The 22,687-nt window shown below is 43.1% G+C and overlaps 1 protein-coding gene across 3 annotated transcripts in view; it reads left to right on the forward strand.

Moving 5' to 3' along the window:
* Nbea (neurobeachin) overlaps window positions 1-21,826 on the forward strand; it is a 532,117-nt gene extending 510,291 nt beyond the window's left edge. For all 3 annotated transcript variants that reach the window (XM_032898369.1, XM_032898367.1, XM_032898366.1), the window contains 8 exons: window positions 436-628; window positions 1,902-1,973; window positions 4,017-4,172; window positions 4,887-5,057; window positions 14,808-14,909; window positions 16,561-16,757; window positions 18,117-18,268; window positions 20,038-21,826. In XM_032898369.1, coding sequence (XP_032754260.1) covers window positions 436-628; window positions 1,902-1,973; window positions 4,017-4,172; window positions 4,887-5,057; window positions 14,808-14,909; window positions 16,561-16,757; window positions 18,117-18,268; window positions 20,038-20,128 — 1,134 coding nt within the window. In that variant the 3' untranslated portion in view covers window positions 20,129-21,826. The remainder of the gene's footprint in view (window positions 1-435; window positions 629-1,901; window positions 1,974-4,016; window positions 4,173-4,886; window positions 5,058-14,807; window positions 14,910-16,560; window positions 16,758-18,116; window positions 18,269-20,037) is intronic.
* Window positions 21,827-22,687: the final 861 nt, after the last annotated feature.

The raw sequence follows: 22,687 nt of genomic DNA on the forward strand, positions 1-22,687 counted from the left end.
CAGTACCTGAGCCCAGATACATGACGACACTAGCCAGAGTACCAGGCTACACTGCAGGTGGTTGTGTTTTAATGGTTTATACTGGGGCCCCAGATCACAATATAGATGACAGTTAACAGCCAAATGACTTTATATTTCATGCTAACAACATCAGTCACTGATTAACTAATTTTCCATCAAACTGATTTTTTAACTTCCTTGAACAATTCTGATTCATCTTGTGTCTATTTCTGTGAGCTAACTGTCCACATGGCAATCTGACCACATAAACAAATTGAGGCTGGGGTGCCTTGGCCATCAAGACAGTTCAAATGGCGTGGAGCCCCTGCCTGTTATCACGCTAGCCTTGTCTGTCTGCGCCTTCCAGCCCCAGACCTTCCACTAACCGAGTTATCCTTTCTGTTTCCTTCTGTCTCTTCCCTTTCTACTCAACAGTGTTTCCTTCCACAGAGCCCACTCATGTTCAAAGATCAGATGCAACAGGATGTGATCATGGTGCTGAAGTTTCCATCCAATTCTCCTGTGACCCACGTGGCTGCCAACACGCTGCCCCACCTGACCATCCCTGCAGTGGTGACAGTGACCTGCAGCCGACTGTTTGCAGTGAACAGGTGGCACAACACAGTCGGTACGTGGGTCTCAGCATTAGCTGGGCAAAGGCGAAGACGGTGCTGGGGAGCTCACGTGTCATTACCCAGAGAGCCGCAGCCCGAGATTGTGACGGCCAAGCAGCAGCACAGCCTGCCCTTCTACAAGTGCAGTTCTATTGTGAACAAGAACATCAAGCCATCCCCTCTGTTGCCATTAGTTTTTTTAGCAAATATTTTATGAATGCCCATCATGTGTCAAATAGTCCTAGGCTTTGGGAATTCAGCAGGAAAGAGACAAATAGCAGCCCTAGCTTTGTGGGGCCTGGTCTGAAAAAAGGCAAACACTAAATTGTCCAGTGATTTCACATGTGTTTGTTCCACACGCATCCCTGAGAGCTCCAGCCAGCACATCTTGAAGTGATATAATGTCATCGCCATCGTTTAGATAGACTGATCCTCATTTAACCAGGGCAGACGTGGATGTGCCCAGGTGATTTAGTTGGCCCAGTTCACTTAGGCTTCCTGCAAAGCCCCGGGACTTCCACTGTCTCCAGGACTGAAAAGATGAGCCCTGCTGATTTAACCTGGATCTTTTATTCCACCAATATCTACCTCACTCTGAAAGGGAAGTGATTTATACTCACTTTCCCCCCATGAGTTTATGTGCGACTGGCCCTGGTTTATGGTTATTGGTGATATTATCAACAGGGGGTGGTGCAGCTTCTGCTGGCCAAGAGTGTACAGCAGACATCTTATGGGAAATAAGACTTCATTGTTTATTGAGCTGTGGCCTCTGGGAATGTTTTCATTAAGGAAAAGGGCTCAATTATTAAATTGTTAAAAATATTACATACACTTATAACCACATCAGAAAATATGACAGATGAACTCAGTCAGGCGCCAGATGTCAGTCCTGAAAGTAGCTTTTGTGGGATGAAAGTTTTAGGCACGCTTCAACGTGTAACTTGAATTGACTAGTCGTGCTGTTGGGAAGCCCATCCCTGTCTGCACTCCAGGTCCACTGGTTGCTTTGTAAGAAATGCCGGGATGCTCTGCTTACCCGATCCACCACTCTTCTTGGCTTGCTACATCTCAAGGAAGAAACCTAAAGTCCCTGCTATTATGACTTTTTAGGACTCTATTAAAACTTCATTGAAAGTCATTAAAAGACTTCATTAAAAGTCACATGATGGAATTGAGGCAGCCCAAATTTTAAACACATGCACATTTTGTGTAAGCATCGTAGAGCACCCCTTGTTAGGAAATGCTTTTCAGATAATCTCATGCAGTTTTCTATGCTTACTTCCTCAGGACTCAGAGGAGCCCCAGGGTACTCCTTGGATCAAGCACACCATCTTCCCATTGAGATGGATCCATTAATCGGTATGCTAACATATCCATCACTTTCTGTGATAAAACACCATGACCAAGGGAAGAAAGGGTTCGTTTTGGCTTCTGCTACTAGACGGAGAGCCCCTCATGACTTGGAAATGTAGTGGCAGGCAGCCAGACAGGAAGCTGAGGGGTCTCACCTTCAACCACACACAAAGCAGAGAGAGCAAACAGGAGGTGAAGTAAGACTATTAATCCTCAAAGCCAGTGCCCACACGTCCTTCCTCCCCCAAGGTTCCTAGAGATTTCATAATCTTCACTAACAGCGCCACCAGTTGGGGACCAGGTATTTGATTGCCCGAGTCTAGGGCAGTCGTTGCTCATTGAAACCACAGTGGCTAACAAAGATGCGTTTTAAAACCTCAGCTGTCTATGCATTCTCACCTGGACGTTTGTCTCAGAATACAGCTGGGTGATACATTATAACAGCAACAGAAAAATGACATCGGATTGCCACAGAGGGCTTAGGCAACGTCCACGGTGTCCAGAATGCTTCACTATCAAACCAGTTATTCATAGCATTTTCTGGATGTTTTAGGAGGTCATGTAAGTTGAATTTTAGGCACATATTTACACAGTGTCCTTTGTTTGAGCCTAAGATATTCTTAACAATTTCATATTATTTAAGGTAAAAAGATTCACAGAAATTGTTGAGGGAATTAACACTGAAAGTACCTTCTCTAATATTTACTATTCAATGGGCGGAACTTGTTTTTTTTTTTAAAGTAAAAACACGTGAATTGCAAACTCCTGAGCTGCAGCCACTTACATCCATGAGGTCCATGGCTTTCTATGCCCCTTGCTTCTGTATCTGTGAGATGTTTTATGATGGTGTTTATTCTCCTAGCTTAAGAAATCATTTAGGAAACTAAACTAAAAGAAACTGAAACATTATAAAAAGTGACTCAGTTATGTATAGGCAGTGGTAATTCTGTTCTTCACTTGCTCTAGCTTTTATTCTGATCTAACAGGCTGCCCTTGGCTTCTCACTCCCAACAAGACAGTCTGTACATACCTTGCAAAGATACAAGGTTCAGGACTAAGAATATTTCTGAGTCTGTGCTTGTTGTTCCTCTGTCCACCAGACACTGACAATGAAGCAGTAGCCAGTGTGTGACTGGGGGGCAGCCAGCTCTGCTCTGCCCTTAACAATATTCCAACTATCAGTTCTCGCTTACTGCTCACCTTGGTACATAATTATTCCCAGGCTTTAGTAGATATCTACAAAGAGTAGTGCTGTGATTCAGCGGCTTTAGAGCTGGTGGCAGCGACCTTCCACATCTGCACTTCATGTTTAAGAATTCAGGAAGGGATGCTGCCTGAAAGCATGGTGCAGAGTAAGGGACAGGCTGGCATCCAGACAGGCACTGGGGAAATCATAGATGTCTCTGAGTGCCTGGCTATATTCAGATTTGCTCCCAGGGCTGCACACTGATCCTTTGCCTGTCTACCCCTCCCCCACTGCCCCCAATTGCTTTCCCATCTCTTTTATTGGTCTCCTCCCCTGCCAGCCATGCTGCAGAGACCTTGTGTTTGTTGACAACCCAGGTCTTTAAAGCTACTGACCTGAAGCTCCCTGTGGGCTTCCCACACCACAGCAGCAGCTCTCTGTCAGAATTCCACATGGATTGAAATGTGCATGGAAAGTGACAGACGGAGCAAACATTGAGACACTGTTGTATTGTGTGTAAGATTTACCTCCACCTGCTCCTTCTGGACACTAATGAGCTGGAGTGTAGCACACATATATAGAACCAAGTGCATCTAAATACTTCTGATGTTTTAAATTCATCATCTCGGGTTCCCTATCTGTTCTTATTGATGATGGAAGAACTGAAGCTGCTGACATAGTTTTTACATATATGATATAGCTTGTGGATAATCATTGCTACTAAGGAAATGTACATTCCTTGAGGGAAAAGTGTCTAAATCTTAGCCATTGTGCATCAGCAGAAGCCCATGGCCGCATCAGTGAAGCGCAACCTATTTTCCTTCCATGAGAGCATAACAAAACTGTTCTGTCTGTTTTTTTAGCCAATAACTCTGGTGTGAACAAGCGGCAGATCACAGACCTTGTGGACCAGAGCATCCAGATCAATGCCCACTGCTTTGTGGTCACAGCCGATAATCGCTACATTCTTATCTGTGGGTTTTGGGATAAGAGTTTCAGAGTTTACTCGACAGAAACAGGTAAACTTCACCAGGCTTTCAGTGTTCAAGAGGACCCAAAGTGCAACCCAGCAACCACATAAAAGCCTATATACAGCTAGGATCCTCTCACTGAGGTCAGACACAGACAGATCCCTAGTGCTCCCTAACCATCTAGTCTAGCTGAAGCGGCAGGCTCTAGCTTCCTAGAAAGGGCCTGCTCTAAAACAAGACAGATAACGACTAAGGAAAACAGCTGAGACCAGCCTCTGGCCTCCACTCCACTCATATGTGTACCTGCCCACACAGACACATTTATGTAACACATACATGCACTCACAGAGAGCACATCTCCCTAATGTGAAGCCATGGTAGTACAGAGATCCCATGCTGTGCCAATTCTAAGTGGTCAAGGCCTGGTGACCACATTACATTGTTCAACTAGTTCTGCCTCAGAAATTAACTACTGCTTTAACTCAGTTCTGACTTGAGTTTATAACTCAGTGAAACTGTCAGCCTCTCCTCGTACTCATATCCAGGATAAAAAGTAAAACTCTCTACTGTCAGGCCCAAATTCTGAAGAGAAAAATCATGGTCATCTCATAAGACTTTTCCTTAAAAATACCTGTGAATGGATTTGAATTATCTCCAAACTGAGGATCTGTGAATTCTCTTCACAAATTAGTAAAATGAAATTCATTCTATTTTTGTAAAGACCATGAGTCTTAAGTGACATGACTGTCGTCTGTGCTGCAGGGAAACTGACGCAGATTGTATTTGGCCACTGGGACGTAGTCACATGCCTGGCCAGGTCTGAGTCCTATATCGGTGGGGACTGCTACATCGTGTCTGGATCTCGGGACGCCACCTTACTTCTCTGGTACTGGAGTGGGCGGCACCACATCATAGGAGACAACCCCAATAGCAGTAAGTATTTCCCAAAAGGATCCTTTCAGACAATATATAACTTAAATGTGGTTTTTTTTTTTTTACTATTTTATTTCCTTCATTTTTACAGAATCTGTAAAGAACGTAAAATGTGAAAGGTTAAGTGGGGAAAAAAAGTAAAAATGAATCATCACTTTCATGCTGACCTCTGACTGACCCCCTCAGCTGCTGTCCCCAACACCCAGATGTCCCTATGCTCTAGCAATGATGCCTAGGCTATTAAATCTCAGGCTTTCTCTCTGCTAAGTATAACCTCTGCCTTCTTGAAAATTCCATAGTAAGCTTTTATTTGTGCCTCAATCTAGTGGCTCACTGTTTCCTTCTATGTTGGTGGCCATGCCTGGGATGATCTCTCAAATCTGTGAAGGAGCTCTGTGTGAGGATAAAAGACAGTACGTTCTAGAAGGGGCTGCCCTGCCTGGAAGAGTCTGGGAATCACAAGACACATAGACCAGCACTTCTACCAGCACTTGTCAGAGTTATATTTCCAAGGCCTCATCTTAATCAGGTGATGCCACCTTTGGGAGATCATGAGTAACTCTGGGTCCTGGCACTGTAGTATACATATAAGGTTCCCAGCAAAAATTGGTAAGTAACTGAAATGTTAGATAGAATCTGACCAAGAAATAATGACCACGTTTAATTACCAAGCATCAGCCCTCTGAGTGTCTGTGTTTCCTGTGTAATATGACATAATTTCTGTGAAGTACTCAAAGTGGCCACTTCCTAGGCCCGGCTCATCACCCAGGCTGCAGCTCATTCATCAGTCACCTCCAGTGCACCCACAGCACGGGTTGGGGATAGTAACAACGGCATCGCCTGTCCCCTAGCACATGCACAGGGAACCAGCTTGGCCAGAGATGGGGACTGAGGTGACAAAGGGTACAAGTGGCTAGGATGGCATCAGTTAGGGATGACGACAGTTAAAAATGGAAGTGGCTTGGGAGATTAAGGATGGAGGAGGTGGCATGGGGATGGCTAGGATTGGAGAGAGTTAAAGAAGGATGGAGATGGCCGAGGGTAGAGGTCCCTAGGGATGGAGATGGTTAAGGATATAAATAACTGTGTACAGCAGGACTGGTCTTTACATTTCAGGCTCTTTCCAGCTTGTGTGTATTTTATGTGGAATGCTACAAAACAGGAGATGGTTGTTAATAGACAGGAATCAAGTCTTTATCATATAGTACAGAGACTGCAGAAATGCATACATTGGAGAAATTGTTCAATGGACTAGATTGCTAAATGCTGTATGAAGTTTATTGTCAATGTTTCATAGCTAGAGTTTAAAGTATAGCATATGAACGATGAAGGTCTCTAGCCTACACTGGAGTAGGGCATAACAGTAACTCAAGGGCTTTGTAATAACTCAGATAATTGTTTGCCACTTCTACATCATCAATGAACATTTCCTCATAAATTCAATCAAGGTAATATCCTTATGTTCACTTCTAAAACCACCCAGTCAAATCTGTAGCAGAGTTTGGGGTGGGGGTGGGGGAGCTGGTGGCTTTCCACGGAGAACTCAGGCAGGGAGGGGGGAACAGCTTTCACTGCCTCTGCTGCTGGTGCTGCTTTCTGCTGCTGTCACTTCGGTTGCTCTGGGGCTGAGCCAGCAGGAGACTGACTAGCCAGGGTGCAGGGGAGCTTCTGGAGGTGATTTCAGGAGAGCAGATCTCTTCCCCAAGCCGAGGTGTTACAGCTCTTATGGCAGAAGCTCTCAGACAATGGAATAATTTCTGCACAACTTTAATCCTTCTGAACAGGATTCTTAAAACCAGTTTTTGAATGGGTCAGTGTCTGACAGCAGGTATTTCCTATTGGTTTGACCTGAGAGCTTGGGAATGCCTTATCTACATATTCGGGGGCCTGGTCCTGCTTCGTAGTGACTAATCTGTCTTGAGCCTACATGACCTGTGGTCACCTGTGGAGGAGGGGCTTAGGGTGTTGCCCTATGTGCCTGATCTGTCTCAAACTTCTCTACAGGGGATTGTGGGTAGGCTGTAGATATGTGAGAAGGGTCTGATCTCCTCGGAGACTAGGGATGATCCTGCCATCCCTTTTAGGGTCCCTGGGGTTTTGACCTATCTCAACCAAGAATTAGGGTACCTTTCACAGCCTGTCACCCTACATGTGTGTATGTGTTTGTATGTGCACACACGTGTGCAAGGTGGTGATAATGGTGGTGGCTGTCATTCCACACATAGAGCGTTAATACGTGTGTTTTAACTCAGCATTCCAGTTTACATTTCTAAATGTTCTTTATTTCTGTAATACTTCAGCATTTCTTAAAATGTCTAAGCAGCAGGGCTTCCTGTCATCCTACATATACATTGAAAAAAAAGGCATCATAAGATAAAAGAATTTTTTGAAGCAACGTAAAAGCACTTTATAGCTAATTAACTAACATCTTCAAAATGAAACTCAGAAGGAACAATTCAAAAAGAGAATCCATGGATAGGAGGGTAACAGTGTGCACTGCTCTTACAGAAGACCCAAGTTTGATTCCCAGCATCCATCCATCAGGAGGCTCATAATCGCCTGTAACCCTAGTTCCTGGATAATCTCATGCCTCTCACTTCTGTGGCATATGAGTGACTTCTGCACTCACATGTATGTGCCCGACACATATACACATACATACATGCACGCACACACACTTTTTAAAAAAATAACTGTTCTAAGTGGGAATTTATATTTTAAAGCTTCTATATGCTAGCAAAGATGAGATCTTTTATGTTCCATGTCATTAGATTAAGAATTTGAACGAAAACATTAAATTATTATAACTCTGTGTTGGCTAAGCTATTATCTTAGGTGACTTTAACCCTAAGGATGGAAAGTCCTGATCCATCTGCAAAGTTAAACCTGACGATATGTAGAACAGTTCAAGTTCCTGGGCACAGAGACTACGCGAATGCTTACGTTTGTGTGAATCAATAAGAATGAAGTTGTCAGTATAATACTTATTTTTGAAAGCAATATATTTTAAAGGAATGGTTTCACTATGTATCCTGGCTAGCCTGAACTCCCTATGTAGACCAGGTTGGCCTCACACAGACATCCACCTGCCTTTGCTTCCCTAGTGCTCAGATTAAAGGCATGCATACCCTGGATCTGACATGATTGTGGGCATGGGTGTGTGTCTGCCTTTGTTCTCAGTAGAGGAAGGGTTGTTCTTCTAGAAAAAGTGGAGGAGCAGATACAGTGTGGATTGAATAGGCAATATGTGCTGATGCCTGCTTTGCCTGAGACTCTTAAGTAGATTTGAGTACTAAACAGCAGAAACCCCAACCTTCATGAGCTAAGTCCTGCCTCATGAGTGACTAAGCACACTGAGTACTTCATGACTCAGTAGCTCTGTCAAGTAATATTAATACTGTAAGTACATGAGCACATACACAAAACGTCACATCCTGGGTATGCATTCATGAGTTATATTTAAAAAAAACAAACAAAACAACTTTCTGCTTTGTGCCAAATGGATAATCAAAAGAGTGAAATCTTTGAATAGGCTATAGTATTTAATATTTCTTGATTTTGATAGTTTTATGTCCTTCTTTAAACAGTCCACCCCACAAGACACATATGCCTACTTGAGCAGCTGAGTCAGTATGTGTTTTAAATGCAGCTACCACACTCAATACCTAGACTGCCATACCTGTGAGCTATGGTACTGCCATAGGCATGTAGTCATTGTTGTCAGAAACTGATAATGTTAAAGAAGTGGTTTTTTTTTCTGTCCAGGTAATCTAATTTAACTACCAAGTCACAGAGGCTATGTGTATTTTCTGCCTCAAAATGCATTGCTGTTAATACCAAACAGGTAGTTATACTCACAATGGTAGTAGTGTGTGGCATAATGCCCGTGGATGTATTGGGAATATATGCTAACCTAAACTTGAAGGGGAACCCTATACTGGGACAGCATTATATATATATGTGTGTGTGTGTGTGTGTGTGTGTGTGTGTGTGTGTGTGTGTGTGTGTGTGTGTATGTGTGTGTATGTGTATATGTATGTATATGTATATGTATGTATATTTATACATACACATACATTTATATATATATACATTTATATATGTGTATATATGCATACATATATATATATATACTCATATATAATGTATGCCTTATTCTACCAAAAAAATAAGTAATGTTTGTAGATTTTTAGGCAAGTGTATAGAAAGGTTAGTTTCATTATGTCAAGTATATTGTTGTGACTCATTTAGACATCTCAGAAAATCTCATACTGTCTTCTAGGTTTTTTTGTTTTTACCATTTCTATGACTGCGTCACTAACACAATAGAAGTTTGTGAAAAATAGATTATGACCCAGAATTCCAGACTCTGAAGGAAGAGGCTGCCTGCTCATGCTGCAGGTCAAATGGTTCTGTTCATTAGCACGTCTTATATTGATGATACTATTGTTATTCTTTCATGGGGCACTGAACGTAGGAATCATCCTGGAGCTTTACAATAGGCCCTGGCTAGATAACAGTCTCGCAGATACGTGAGGGACAGGTGCTTTCATCTGAAACAGCCTTACACAAATTCTGAAACTAATTTGGAAGTGATAAAAATTAATTTGCGCACTTTAATTGGAAGCAGCCTCCTGCATGAAAGAACGCAGAGCAGAGCAGGCAATTTGTGCTCGAGCTGATTGAATTTTTTGTCAGGTAGGTGTCTTGGACTTGGCCGCTTATCCTCTAGAGCCCTTCTTTGCAATATATTACAGCCCATCTCTGACTGGTGAGCTTTAACCAGATCAATGCTATTCCTGTGGAATCCCCAGGACACAAGTTTCATTGATCTTGGGACTTGACAGCTCTCATTACGTGCTGTAGCTTCCAACAAGATAGTCACCAGAGGAGCGAGTTAACATCGTTGTGCCTTCAGGAGACCCCGAAAATGCACTAGGAACTCAGCTCAAGACCAAATCTGTTTTAAAGAATGTGATTTAAATGTTTATTTTGAGTGATACATACATATTAAAATTTAAAAACCATAGCAATATAAAGTCCTGAAAGGGAATTTAGTGCTCATCTTTCAAATCGAATCTACCAGTATCCACTGAGATGGTTATATGGTGTTCTCCTTCAGTGTTGAGGCCAGGTCTCTATGCTCATGTGCAGACACTGTACAGACTGGGGAAGGAGCAGGCTGAAAAGACATCGCAGCTGTGCACACGCACCTTCTCTGGGCACCTATCATGTTAGACTCAGCCTTCAGCCCAACATCTACCACACTGACCGGCCTCTCATCGAAAGACAAACCTCAGCCTCCACTGACCAACACAGTGTGATAAGAGCTAGGGTATGGACAGAGACGACCAGAGGCAAGCTTTAATTAAACATAAGCATAATTCATATGTATGTGTGTATATACTTATATGACTATATATACATACATATACATATATATGAAGCTAGTTGGCTCCTTTCTCAACCCCAGGGATCTGATGCAGTAACATTAAAGTATTTTAATTAGGTGCTATCAGTCTTAGCTATTCCAGGAAATTTCTGGTAAATATTTGAAATCACAGAGTCGATGAAATTCCTGTAACATTTGATGCTTTATTTTAGAACTTTAAATTAAAACACCATCATATTTTTTAAGTGTCAGCAGTGAATGAAAATGGTTTGTATCTTGATTCTGTAGTGTCAGTCCTCAGGCCAGAAATAAACCCCAGTATGTCACTGGGGTTCACCCTCTGGTACTCACAGACCTGAACTGAGGACTGTGGGGCCCAGAGCCTTAGGCTTTGTGCTGACCATCTCACAAGGCTGCAGACCATCCTAAGGAGAGCTCTCCTGCCACATCTGTGGGCAGCCGGGACAGCCTTTCAAGGATACTGAACTGACTTGATAAAGGTGAGATGGACTCTATTTATTGCAAGCCTTTTCTGTTTAGAGTGTTTAGAGTTTCCAGTGCTGACCTGTGAGGGCCAGAGGATTTGTTCCTTATCGTGCACTGGAGTGAGGCAAGATCCCTCATCCTTGAGGAAATGGTAGAGAAGGGCTAAAGTGCGTGGTCCTCTGAGGGGAGGTCTCACCTGCCCCTCCCTCCGTGCCAGGCCCTTTAACCCTGAGCTCCATCCATCAGCTGGGACGTGACAGTGACAGGGTATTACCAAGATCTCGGGTGACTGTTGGGTAGTGTGACATCTGTCTCTGGTAATGAAATATAGGAAAAGCTCTTGTCCTCGCTACAGATTTCCCAACTCAAAAAGCTTTGAAGAATATTTTCTCTACTTTCTCAGCTGAAGCTGGAGCGGTTTAAAAACAGCAGTGCCCCTAAATAGTACCACTTACCATCCAGGCCCCACCCCTCCATGCTTCGAGGAGATCATAGTGTAATGGGTCTTTGAGGATGGGTCATCAAAGAGCTTACTTCCTTGTGGAAAATATATTGCATAAGAAATCAAAAAAATGTTTTTTGTTCTTTTTTACCAATTCTTTACCATTGAATTTTTTTCATATAAGGGAAATAACTTCATTTCTAACAGTTTATTAAAGATTTATATTCAGGATTTTTCAATGTATGAATATCTCCAGAATAATGAGAGAGACTAAAAATAGGTCTGGAAGAGAAGGCTCAATGTGTAAGTGCAGTGACCAAATAGGAGGGGTCTGTGTTTGGATTCCTCAGCACACATTGGAGTGGCCAGGAGTGACCCTGCACATCTATGCTCCAGCACTGGGTGGTCACTGGCCAGGAAGCCTAGCCAAAATATCAGCTCCAGATTACTGAAACACCCTGTCCCAAAACTGAGGTTAAACATAATAGAAAACACTGGGTGTCAAGCTTTGGCATTACAAGTGCATATACACATCATCCTATTAATATACAATTCTTACTTTAACAGGAAACTTGGACTATCTTAGAAACATAGTTATTAAGTTGTGTGAATATGTTTCAGATAAACTCAAGACTGTGAGAGATACTTTCCATTATCCAAAGCCCATTACAATAGTTCATAGATTTAGAGCTGAAAATACACTGTGTGGACTGCCATGCCTATCCTCCCAGTCTGCATTTTAGAAATGCATCAGCAGGAGAATGCTTTCTGATAAATCTGAGAAACTCACCCAACACGGATAATCTCTAGAGATGCATAAAATAGCAACCCCCCTCCCACTGTCACATCAGTGCCAAAGGGGCGTCTAGGCAGCAGTGCGCACACCAGCCCTTGAGCCTTCTTGTCTCTGCACCTGCCCCTGTACAGTGAGTGCCAGGGTGTCGGGCCAGGACAGTTCTTAGAAGGAGGAATGCCAGGATCTAAGGCCAACACACAAGGCAGTTCTCTGAAAGACAAGAGCGGGTTGGGGGTACCCATGCAGACAAGATGGGTCTGTGGGGGTACTACCCATGTAGAATAAGTTCACAGAGAAATTGCAGGCAAGGAATGCAACAAGTTCCCAAGCTAAGCAATCTACTCCATAAAAACAAGCAATAAACAAGCAACAGAAGACAGGGAACGTTAAAATTATGTGATGCTCTAGATATGAGAAGGGCGAATTCACAGTTCTACATTTCTTATGCAGGGCTGAGAACAAAGGAATTCATTTTATTTCTTTAATCTTAAACATATAAATACTTAATGTGTAATAAATATTTTAAAAATTTCCTAATTCTAGAAACAAAGGCAAATCTGGCTGTTATGTGGAAGAATCAACTTGGTTCTTTTTAAAGAGAGCAAAAATTGTCATCAACATCCCAAAGGAAGGAACAGAGAGAGAAAGTTACTCTCAAACCTTGTGAATGTGTTCTTAGGCCTCTGCACCCTCGTTAGAGGAAAAACAATCCTACAATCTCAAAGCAAAATTCCACAGGAAAAAATTACAGCACAGTTATAACCACAAAGGGATTTCAACTGTGCAACTACCTGAAGGAAGTTAGTCTCATTGGAATAAGTGAGATTTAGTACAGAATATCATCCAATGCCCTGTCCTCCGGAAAATATACCCTGGCGTATTGTAACATAAGTTTTCTAGAATTCTGAAAGGGTTGGTTGCAGTTATAAGATCCAGGTTACAGTGTGGCTCTTCAGGGTGCAAAAACAGTGACTTGCAAAGCTAGAGACATAAAATGAAGTCATTGTGTTCAGATATATGCCAAAAGATGGCTTCCTATATATTTTGTGCTCTTTGCTAATACTGCAGACATCTAAGATCAACCAATGGCATATGCAATATGAGTTTAGTATAACCATTTTAAAAATAAGAAGCATGGGTAGAAAAGCCACATAGGAACAAGTGTATTATTCTTGGAAACCTTGTATTACGAGCCACCACTGATATTGCTGCCAAGTGCTGCATGTTCTTGCTTTTGACAATTCTGGCTCAGCTCCTCCACAGTAGAAGGCAGACAGGCAGTTGGGGAGCATATTCAGAGCTGAGGAGATCAATGGAAGATAGGTCAGCCTCACTTCCTACCTAGTTTTATCCTAAGAAGTAGAAATTTGAGGCACTTGTCTTTCCTTCACAACTTTGCCCGTATCTTTCTCCTGCTTCCCTCTTGGGCAGTAGGAATAAAAGCATGAGATTCAAAAATGGAAGCCCCCTCTCAAATCCAGCTCTTGTCACAGTAGGCACTGGGGAAGGGGCTGAGTGACCCTATAGTGCCAGATTGTGGACCAGGGCAGTTCCTTAAACCTTGTCCACTCTCCATCCCTTTTCACCCATGACATTTCTACACAGCCATCATTATACAGGTGTAGAACGAGGTATACAAATCAACATTTACCTGTGATAAAACATAGACATGTGTAAACACTTCTTTGGTCTACTTGCAATTTATTAAAAGAGGAAGCAAGTCTTCATACTGATGAGATGGAGGTGTTTGTTTCAACATGGAGAATTAACTCTTGGTTGACACAGTATGCTGGTGGATGTAGAACATTGTAGACATTTTCAGAGTCAGTAGACATTCTGCTTTTATTGTTCTCAATGCTGAGATTGCCACTTCATACAAGTGCACATTACAAAATGGCAGGAGTATGTGTGGTCACTTTCATAAATGGTTGGAAATTATGTCTTAATCCCAACTCAGAGTAAGGGATCCTTATCAAAATCCTGTTAGCAACTTCAGATCACACAGTCTGATACAATCAAACCAAACATTTACTAAGCAGATCATGCTGAGGATGACAGTAGGAATAGGTAACAGAACCATCATGTGCCTACAGTAGCAGAAAACGTATCTGTGCTGGCAGAATCCAAGTCAGGTGTTTCCATAATTATTCATTAATGTTGTGTGCCCTGAAGGCGCACACACTAGAAGAACACGCGTTTTCAGAGCCATACCCACAGTGAGTGAGCTACCAGCTACCAGAAACAACGCATGCACATTATCATTGGATTCCGACTTAATTTTAAGTCATGGTACATTCAGAAACCATTTACTGTTGCCCAGTGCTCTGTGTCCCTTGTGTTCATATGTAAGTGAAACTAGAGGTAGGAAGATGGCCTGGCCTCACACAATGTTGCAGTAACTACACAATTCCACACATAACTGCCTAGTTGAGCGGATAACCTCTGGCACTTCTGAGCACTCACATGGATTAACTTCCCTGCTGCCCTAGCCACTCTGGAGCAGGGACAGGGTTAGACCTCATTACACAGGAAGGCAAAGTGTGTGGCCTGGCCATGGCCTTCCTCATCATCACCTGAGTATGTCATCAGGCCTGTACTGGTCTCCAGTGACACCTTGCTACCGTTTCCTTGTAGGTGACTATCCTGCGCCCAGGGCTGTCCTCACAGGTCATGACCATGAAGTTGTCTGTGTCTCCGTCTGTGCAGAACTCGGACTTGTCATCAGTGGTGCTAAAGGTCAGAAGCCGTATCTTTCATATTCTGTCTCTAGACAATTAAGCATTTTCTAGCTGTTACTCTTGTTGATTTCTTCCAGAGATTCTACATAGATAAACGTAATCTCTGGGTTCTCTGCTAGTTTTATCAAGTATTAGTAATATTTTCCAGTGCTGATACAAAATATGGCTAAAAGTTTATGATGTAGTCACCAGCATTCTAACCCAAACATTGTAAATTAAACCGTCAATGAATCCATATGATCCAGCCACGAAGGGGGCATGCAGCCTCTGCCGTGTGAATGTGGATTAGTTATTCACCAGTGTGGCCTTAGGACAGGTCCTGTCCATGCAGAGCTAACTGCGCAGGGATGGAGAGAAAGGGACAGACCCTGTTTCCTTGCCTCTGTGGAAGATTTGTCATCTGGAGAGGTAATTTAGGTGGCTCTTCTGACAGGGATTACAGAATTCTGTGGGAACTCTCTAGGCAGAAAGACCAGGAGTGCTGCAGTGTAGGGGGCTAGCCAGCCAGAGCTGAGCAGAAGCCTAGAGCCCAAGAGGTGAAAGAAAGGGCTTAGCGTTATTTTCAGTTGGAATGCTTTAAAGTTGCTTGGGGGGGGGGAATTGTTTATTTTTATCTTTATCAAAGTCTAAGACTCCAGGTAGTTAGATTTTGTTGTCAAGAATTGTTCCGCAGCTTTATGAGGAATGAGGATTCTGACGACAAGACACCATATACTTTGTGTTTTGGAACAAGAAAGTGAGCCTTGCCCTCCTAGTAGTGCAGGTGCTACTTTCCTGCATGTGCTGACAGCCAAGCGGTTGTGCCCTTCCCGCCAGGCTCCATAGCCCACCCTCCCTGTATTAATCAGAGGAGAGACCAAGTGCAGTTCCATACTGATGCCTTTCTGTAAAAATGTAGTCATTGAAATCAATGGAGTCAACAGGTAAAAAGGTCTCCTCCACACTTCATGCAGGCTTTAGCTGAGTGAGCAAGGAGGGGAGCACACAGTGGGGAGTCACAGCGCTTGTCTCCATTAGGCTAGCAGGACGTTCATCTTTTCAATGTATGTTTCACAGCCATAAATTGCCCTGAATAAGATAATCTTTCTGTACCCCTTTACACTTTTGCCCCACTGTTAATTTTAAAAGGCAAAAAACAATCTGTAGTCAGAATTACTTGGTGTACTTCTTAATTGCACACTTACATCGGACACATACACTACAGGCAAGGGCAAAGCTTGCTTGACCATGACATATCTAGCCTATGACGCTGAAATCTGATCCACGTGGGGAAATTCACCTACTGTCCTCAGCACTCTCTTAATAAGAACCTTCCAAAACCACAGTAGATCAGACTTCTTGGGCACGGTCTGTACTCACCTGACCTTGGAACTAAAGCCTGCTGTGATGACTGCTGTCTGACGTGGGGGAGTCACTAAAACTTCGGAGCACTTGGGTGCTGCACCACTGTGGGGTGCCTGGGAAGTGTGCGCGTGTGTGTGTGTGTGTGTGTGTCAGTATAGGTAGGTGTAGTGAGTGTGTGTACATGCATGTATGTGTGCCTGAGTGCTGTAGCCACAGCACACTTCTGTTGTCTTCATCTCCTTTAACACATCTGAGTAGGCACTGGTGTTCTCTCTAACTGCCTGCATCTCTGTTCCTCACTGCAGAGGGCCCTTGCCTTGTTCATACCATCACTGGAGACCTGCTGAGGGCCCTGGAAGGACCGGAAAACTGCTTATTTCCACGCCTAATTTCTGTTTCCAGTGAAGGCCATTGCATCATATACTATGAGCGAGGACGGTTTAGCAACTTCAGCATCAATGGGAAACTTTTGGCTCAAATGGAGATCAACGATTCCACTAGGGTGAGTACATCAGGGTCAAGCAACAAGAAGCCATGGGAGTCAAACTTGCTTGACATAAAATGGCTTGGTGTAGAGCTTCCCCAACCTCCACTTAAACATGTGCTGGTACAAACCCAAGATTTCTCGGTCCTGAATATGTTCAGCAAGTTAGACTCTAGAGACCACAGCTATTTGCCTAGAAGAACGCATTCCAAGTTCCTCCACAAGCAGTGATCTCATGACTATGCTCCCAGAGCATTCTAGTTAGGGTAAAAACAACCTGACTAGAAGCAACTTGGAGAGGAAAGGTTTATTTTAGCTTGATCACAGTACATCATGAAGAGAGGTCAGAACTCAAGACAGGAACTGAAACAGCCCAAAGAGGAACACTGCTTATTGGCATGTGCCCCTGTCCGGACCAGCTGCCCAAGGATGCCACCACCCACAATGGGCTGGACCCTCCCCTCAGTCTCTAATTAAGAAAATGTCCTACAAGGTTTGCCTACAGCCCAATCTCATGGAGCCACTTTTTCACTTAAGATCCCTTCTTCCTAGATATTCTAGGATTCTGCCAAGTTAACAGAAAAATGGCCAGGATACATAGCACTACACAATGAAGATGCCTGTCCTGAGAACCCTGACTACTCCTTCAAGTTCCTATTGCCCTCATTCACTGATGCCCCTGCATCAGCACAATGGCTGGTGCCCGGGATCTAGGAACTATTGGAAAATATGCTTCTGTTCTTTATGCTAAGTCTCTATTAACACCTTCAGTTTCACAAAATGCAATGTTCTCACAAGTTCTTCCTAGGTTAGATGGTGATATTCCCATTGTGGCTTTAATAATTTTATAACTAAATCAATTTTAAAGATTTTATTTAATTTTTAACTATGCTATTTTTGTGGGAACAAGGAGTGTACACACTTGAATTCAGGGACCAGAAAAGGGCATCAGATCCCCTAGATCTGGAGTTATGGAGCTTGTGAGCCATGGGTGTTGGGAACCAAACCTAAAACTCTGATAGATTCCATATTGAAAAAAGCTCAAGAAACTTGGACAGTTGGCCAGATAAGAGGCTAATGTTAGGTTGACTCTGGGTTGTTGGTTGTTGGCTGGTGAGCTGACTCCTGGTTGTTTGATGGTTAGTTGGTTGAATATTGTTGGTTGATCGATAGTTGGCTGACAGTCGTTTAGTTGGTTGGCATTTGCTTGGTTAGTTGATAGATAGGAGGAGGTTGGCCAGAAGTTGGTTGAGCATTGGTGGTTGTCTGGTTGGCTGATTAAGCTTGCATACATTAGAGCAAATGCTTGACTGATTAGTCATGACCATTGACATGAAACAAATGAAGAGAGTTCATATCTGCCTTTTTTTCCTGTAGGCTATTCTCCTGAGCAGTGATGGACAGAACCTGGTGACTGGAGGGGACAATGGTGTGGTGGAGGTCTGGCAGGCCTGTGACTTTAAGCAGCTGTACATTTACCCTGGATGTGATGCTGGTATTAGAGCGATGGATTTATCCCATGACCAAAGGTAAGCCATGTCAAGGGCAATGTGATCACGGAAACAGGTCAGGAGCTTGGCATTTTCCTCATCTCACCCAGAGGGAAGAAAGAGCACCCACAGGCCAAGCAGGAGCCGAGTAAGAACCCTAAGGAAGGCCCAGTTTTTCAACTATCAGAAATGTTTCTTGGAAGGATTTTGGCTTTGATATATTTTAAACATTAGCACATATTATAAATATAACAAAGCATTTTTACAATATAGTAGGATGATATAGAGAACATCAATTAAACACAACATGCAGGTCCAGTCAGTAAAGTGCTTACTGTGTTAAGTATGAAGTATAAGTTCAGCCCTCAGAATCCCATAGAGATGCCAGTCAGTGTGCACAGTCGTAACCTCTGCCCCGTAGAGATAAGACATGCCGATCCCTAGGGCGTGTGGACCAGCCAGCCTTTCCCAGTGCTCCAGGACAGAAAGAGACCTCATCTCATGCACACACGTGCACACGCACACACACACATGCACACGTACAAAGAAGGAAAGAGAAAGACAATATGATTTGATGCACTCTGGAAAATAAACATTTCTAAGGAAAGTTCGTGCTTACTATTGGAATCGACCAGTAAGTAGGTGTGGCTCACTTCCTAATTATTTGTATGTGCATGAGTGTTTTTTAAATGTGTTTAAAATGTCGATCTTCAAGTAGATTAAACATTTTTTCCTTCAATTCATTCACTTGCTTTTTGCAAATCTGTTACCAATATTAGAACTGAAGTAATCCTACAAAGCATTAAGGATACATAATGAAGTGACCCAGCATATGACCCTAACCTAATTGCATGCCAGCGGAACAAGACCAAACCCTTGGAGGAGATGATTGGCCGTGTGGGAGTCTAAGGAGGAAACATGTGTCAGGCTGGGTCAGAGCCGGCATCAGGGAACATAGCCATAGTAGTGTAGGAAAGGTGTTAACTATCTTCCTATTTCCATTTAATGTTATTATTAATTTTGATTATGTGTGCTGTGTAGAGCAGTGCTGTATGGGACAGTTTATGCACAGGAAGTATAACTTATACATAATGGGAAGTATGTACAGGACACATTTGTCTGATGACAGGCTGGATTAATGGCTAAGCACACTTAAGAATGTCATGAGACTTGAACTCAGTCATTGGTATTGAGCCACCCCAGAAAAAGGAGCCTCTGATTGGTTTAGGAGGCACAAGCAAGAGAGGATAGTGATGATCTCACCTGCATGGTGACAATGACTCAGGATGGATGTACTAAGTCAGCAGGTTTTATGATACTACCTGCTGCTGCTGTACAGTAGCTAAGCTATCCAACAGACAAAAGGAAATTGGTACCTGAGGCTTCAGGAAGACTTGTGGTAGGGGTGCTAACATTTCCCTCTCTTTGGTTCATATAAGCACAGCCAGGTTATATAGTGCACAGGTAAGGGGTGGAGTGGTTAAAGGACACGAGGCATAAAAGGTCAGATTTCCACAGAAAGTCCAGGCTTGTCCCAGAAGAGGATGTGATAGGCCATGAATATGATAGCTGAGAGGCAATGGACCCCAAGTCACACTAGAATGTGTGGTTTGATGGACTGGACTTGCGCTCTCCAGCAGGACTCTCCAGTAGCTCAGCAGCTCTTAGTGGAAGTGAGAGGAAATGCTCCACCTCTCTCGGTGAACACAGTGAAGACTTGGGAATGGCTGAGATCAGGCCAGTGTCAGCACACAGTGGCCAAGTGCATATTATTTTCCTGTTTCTCTTCACCATCTCTATTCTTGCAGGACTCTGATCACTGGCATGGCTTCCGGCAGCATTGTAGCTTTTAATATAGATTTTAATCGATGGCATTATGAGCATCAGAACAGGTACTGAAGAGAAGCAGCAGAAGCCACGTTCAAGTGGGAGCACAAGTGCTCTGTGGAAGGGCAGTATCTCTGGTGGGGACATTGGTCCACATCGGCCTCTGTTTGTACATCCATCGCACCCAGCAGTCGCCGAACATCATAGTCGGGAGCCATTTCACCCAGTTTTTCCAAGACTGAACACCAGCTGCTGTCAAGCAAGCTTATATCATGTAAATTATCTGAATTAGGAGACGTTTTGGTAATTATTTCATATATCGCCGTAAAAGGTTGTAGGAAGCCTCACAAGAGACTTTTGACAATTCTGAGGAACCTTGTGCCCAGTTGTTACAAAGTTGAAGCTTTGAACCTAACCTGCATCCCATTTCCAGCCTCTTTTCAAGCTGAGAAAAAAACCCACGTTTGATACTTTGTACATCATATGCATCTTATTTAAAGGGATACTTTTGTAAAAGTGAAACCTTGTATAAAGAAAGAGCAGCCTTTGTTAATTTACTGTGGAGTTACAACCTGCATGCTCCCTACTCCCCCACGTCTTGATGGAACAGGTGTATTCAAGCTAGGAAACGGAGAGAACACAGCTTGTTCAAAAGGGTTGAATTTGGGCTCGATCCATAATTTTTTGACATTTTCACTAAAATATGGTTTGCACTTTTTAATCTAAATTCATCCCTTCTCAGTGAGGTTTGCTCATATAGCATTTGGATACTAAGCCATTATTTGCCACTGTTGGTACTTTATACAAAGAAAATTCAGCCCTCCTGCCCTTTAGGACCTGAAAATGCAACAGGAAGGGAGCGTGGGTATGAGGGCCTGGTTTCTACTGTGTGTAAATGGGAGTCTATCATTAGTCCCATTGCATCAACTTCCCAGCACCTGGACATCTCCCCTGGGTCAGCCCTGGCTCCATGTCTACATGTTGGGAGGATCAGGATGCTAACATTTCCCCTTCTTTGGTCCTCAAATAGCATAGTTTAATAATGAGTCAGACCGTATTAAACAAGAACCAACATCCCTTTCATTTTGTGTGAGATTCTCCCCTAAAGCCACACTCCTAGCCTAAGGCACTTCATCTTTACAGTATAAAATGATGGCTCTCAAATGATTTTTCCATCCATTGTCCCAATCCAGCTATCACCCAGGGGTCTATACATTTTCTTCATGTTTCTTCTTTGTATATTTGGTGACTGTATTGTCATAGATGTACATATCGTGTCGGTAGGGCTATGAGGCATGTTACAGGAATGTAATTTTCTCAGAATTTACACTCATTTGCAGTCATTTATTTCAAAAGATAAACAGAATAATGGGTTCTTTGTCTTGGCACTTTGCACCAGACGCATATCATTATTTATTGCTGTGATTACTTATCTGTCATCCACCTTGTACTAGAAAGTTTTAGCACTGAATTATTCCTTCTTCATTGTTGTTTGTATTTATGAAATTCTGAAATTATGGGGAATCAGTGTACTGATCACGTTATTCATCACCAGGCTGTGAGCAATATCTTGAGTTTGTAGCTTAGAATTGGGAAGGCACTGAACATCTGGAAGACAAGGTCATTTCATCTTGAGATCATGGTGAAATATTTTGGATATATAAATTCCTTAAGCTATTGTAACCATGTTTTATTGCAAAGATGTAAAATATGCCAGATGTGTGTGAGTTGGAAATCAAAAAAAGAAAAATAAAATATGCAAAGAATTCACTGATTGCCTCACAAGTCACTGGATGCCTCAGTGACACACATTCCTTATGCTGCTGCCCCTTGAGTTTGAAAACTCAACATTGCCTCATTCGAGGGCCTCACATGCAAAACCTTGAACAGACCTGTAATAGAGCCAGCAGTCTCCTTGTCCACTGCCAGGAATGTGGGCAACAGAGGCCACAGGGGACAGGAAGCAAGTGATAAAGGAAATATCTTAAGTGAGGATTATCAGATAATGCCATTTTTATCTAAAAACCACACTTTGCAGTGTTTGTCATCATGCAGCAGTGACTTAGGCAAGGACTGAGGCCTAGAGGAGCTGAGCAGCTGCTGGCTACAGGTGACAGGCAGGTGAGGCTGCCATCTGTATTCCTGTAATGGAAATGACAGGATCAGTGGAACCCCAAGAAAGACTGGCCCTCTCCCCATCCTACCCCAAACACTTGTCAGGTTTCCCAGGCTCCCATAGCTCTTTCAGCCCACCATATTCATGTTCGATCTGTCAATTACTGCAAAAAGTCAGTCACTGCCTAAAATGTTTGGAAACTGCACCCTCCTTTCCAGCACTGTCACCTACACTGTCCCCAAACCCACTAATTAGAAGGAGTCTCTAATCTGACCCCTCTCCATGCTGTACCTTGCTCAGCATCCTGCAGAAGCGATTGATAGCTTGGGAACTTAAGAACACCTTATGGGGGCTTTAAAGAGCACAACCTAGGGTCCCAGCGCTTGCCCCATCAGAAGTATTGTCCCTTTTCAACAACCCTGATTTGAGAACTAATGTCCCAACCCTGAGCACACAAGTCCCTCAGGGGGACACAGTTGGCTCAGAGCTGGGAAGGTAGCAGAGTGCCTTGTGTT

Source organism: Rattus rattus, chromosome 3 (assembly GCF_011064425.1).
Source record: "Rattus rattus isolate New Zealand chromosome 3, Rrattus_CSIRO_v1, whole genome shotgun sequence".
Lineage (NCBI taxonomy): Eukaryota > Metazoa > Chordata > Mammalia > Rodentia > Muridae > Rattus > Rattus rattus.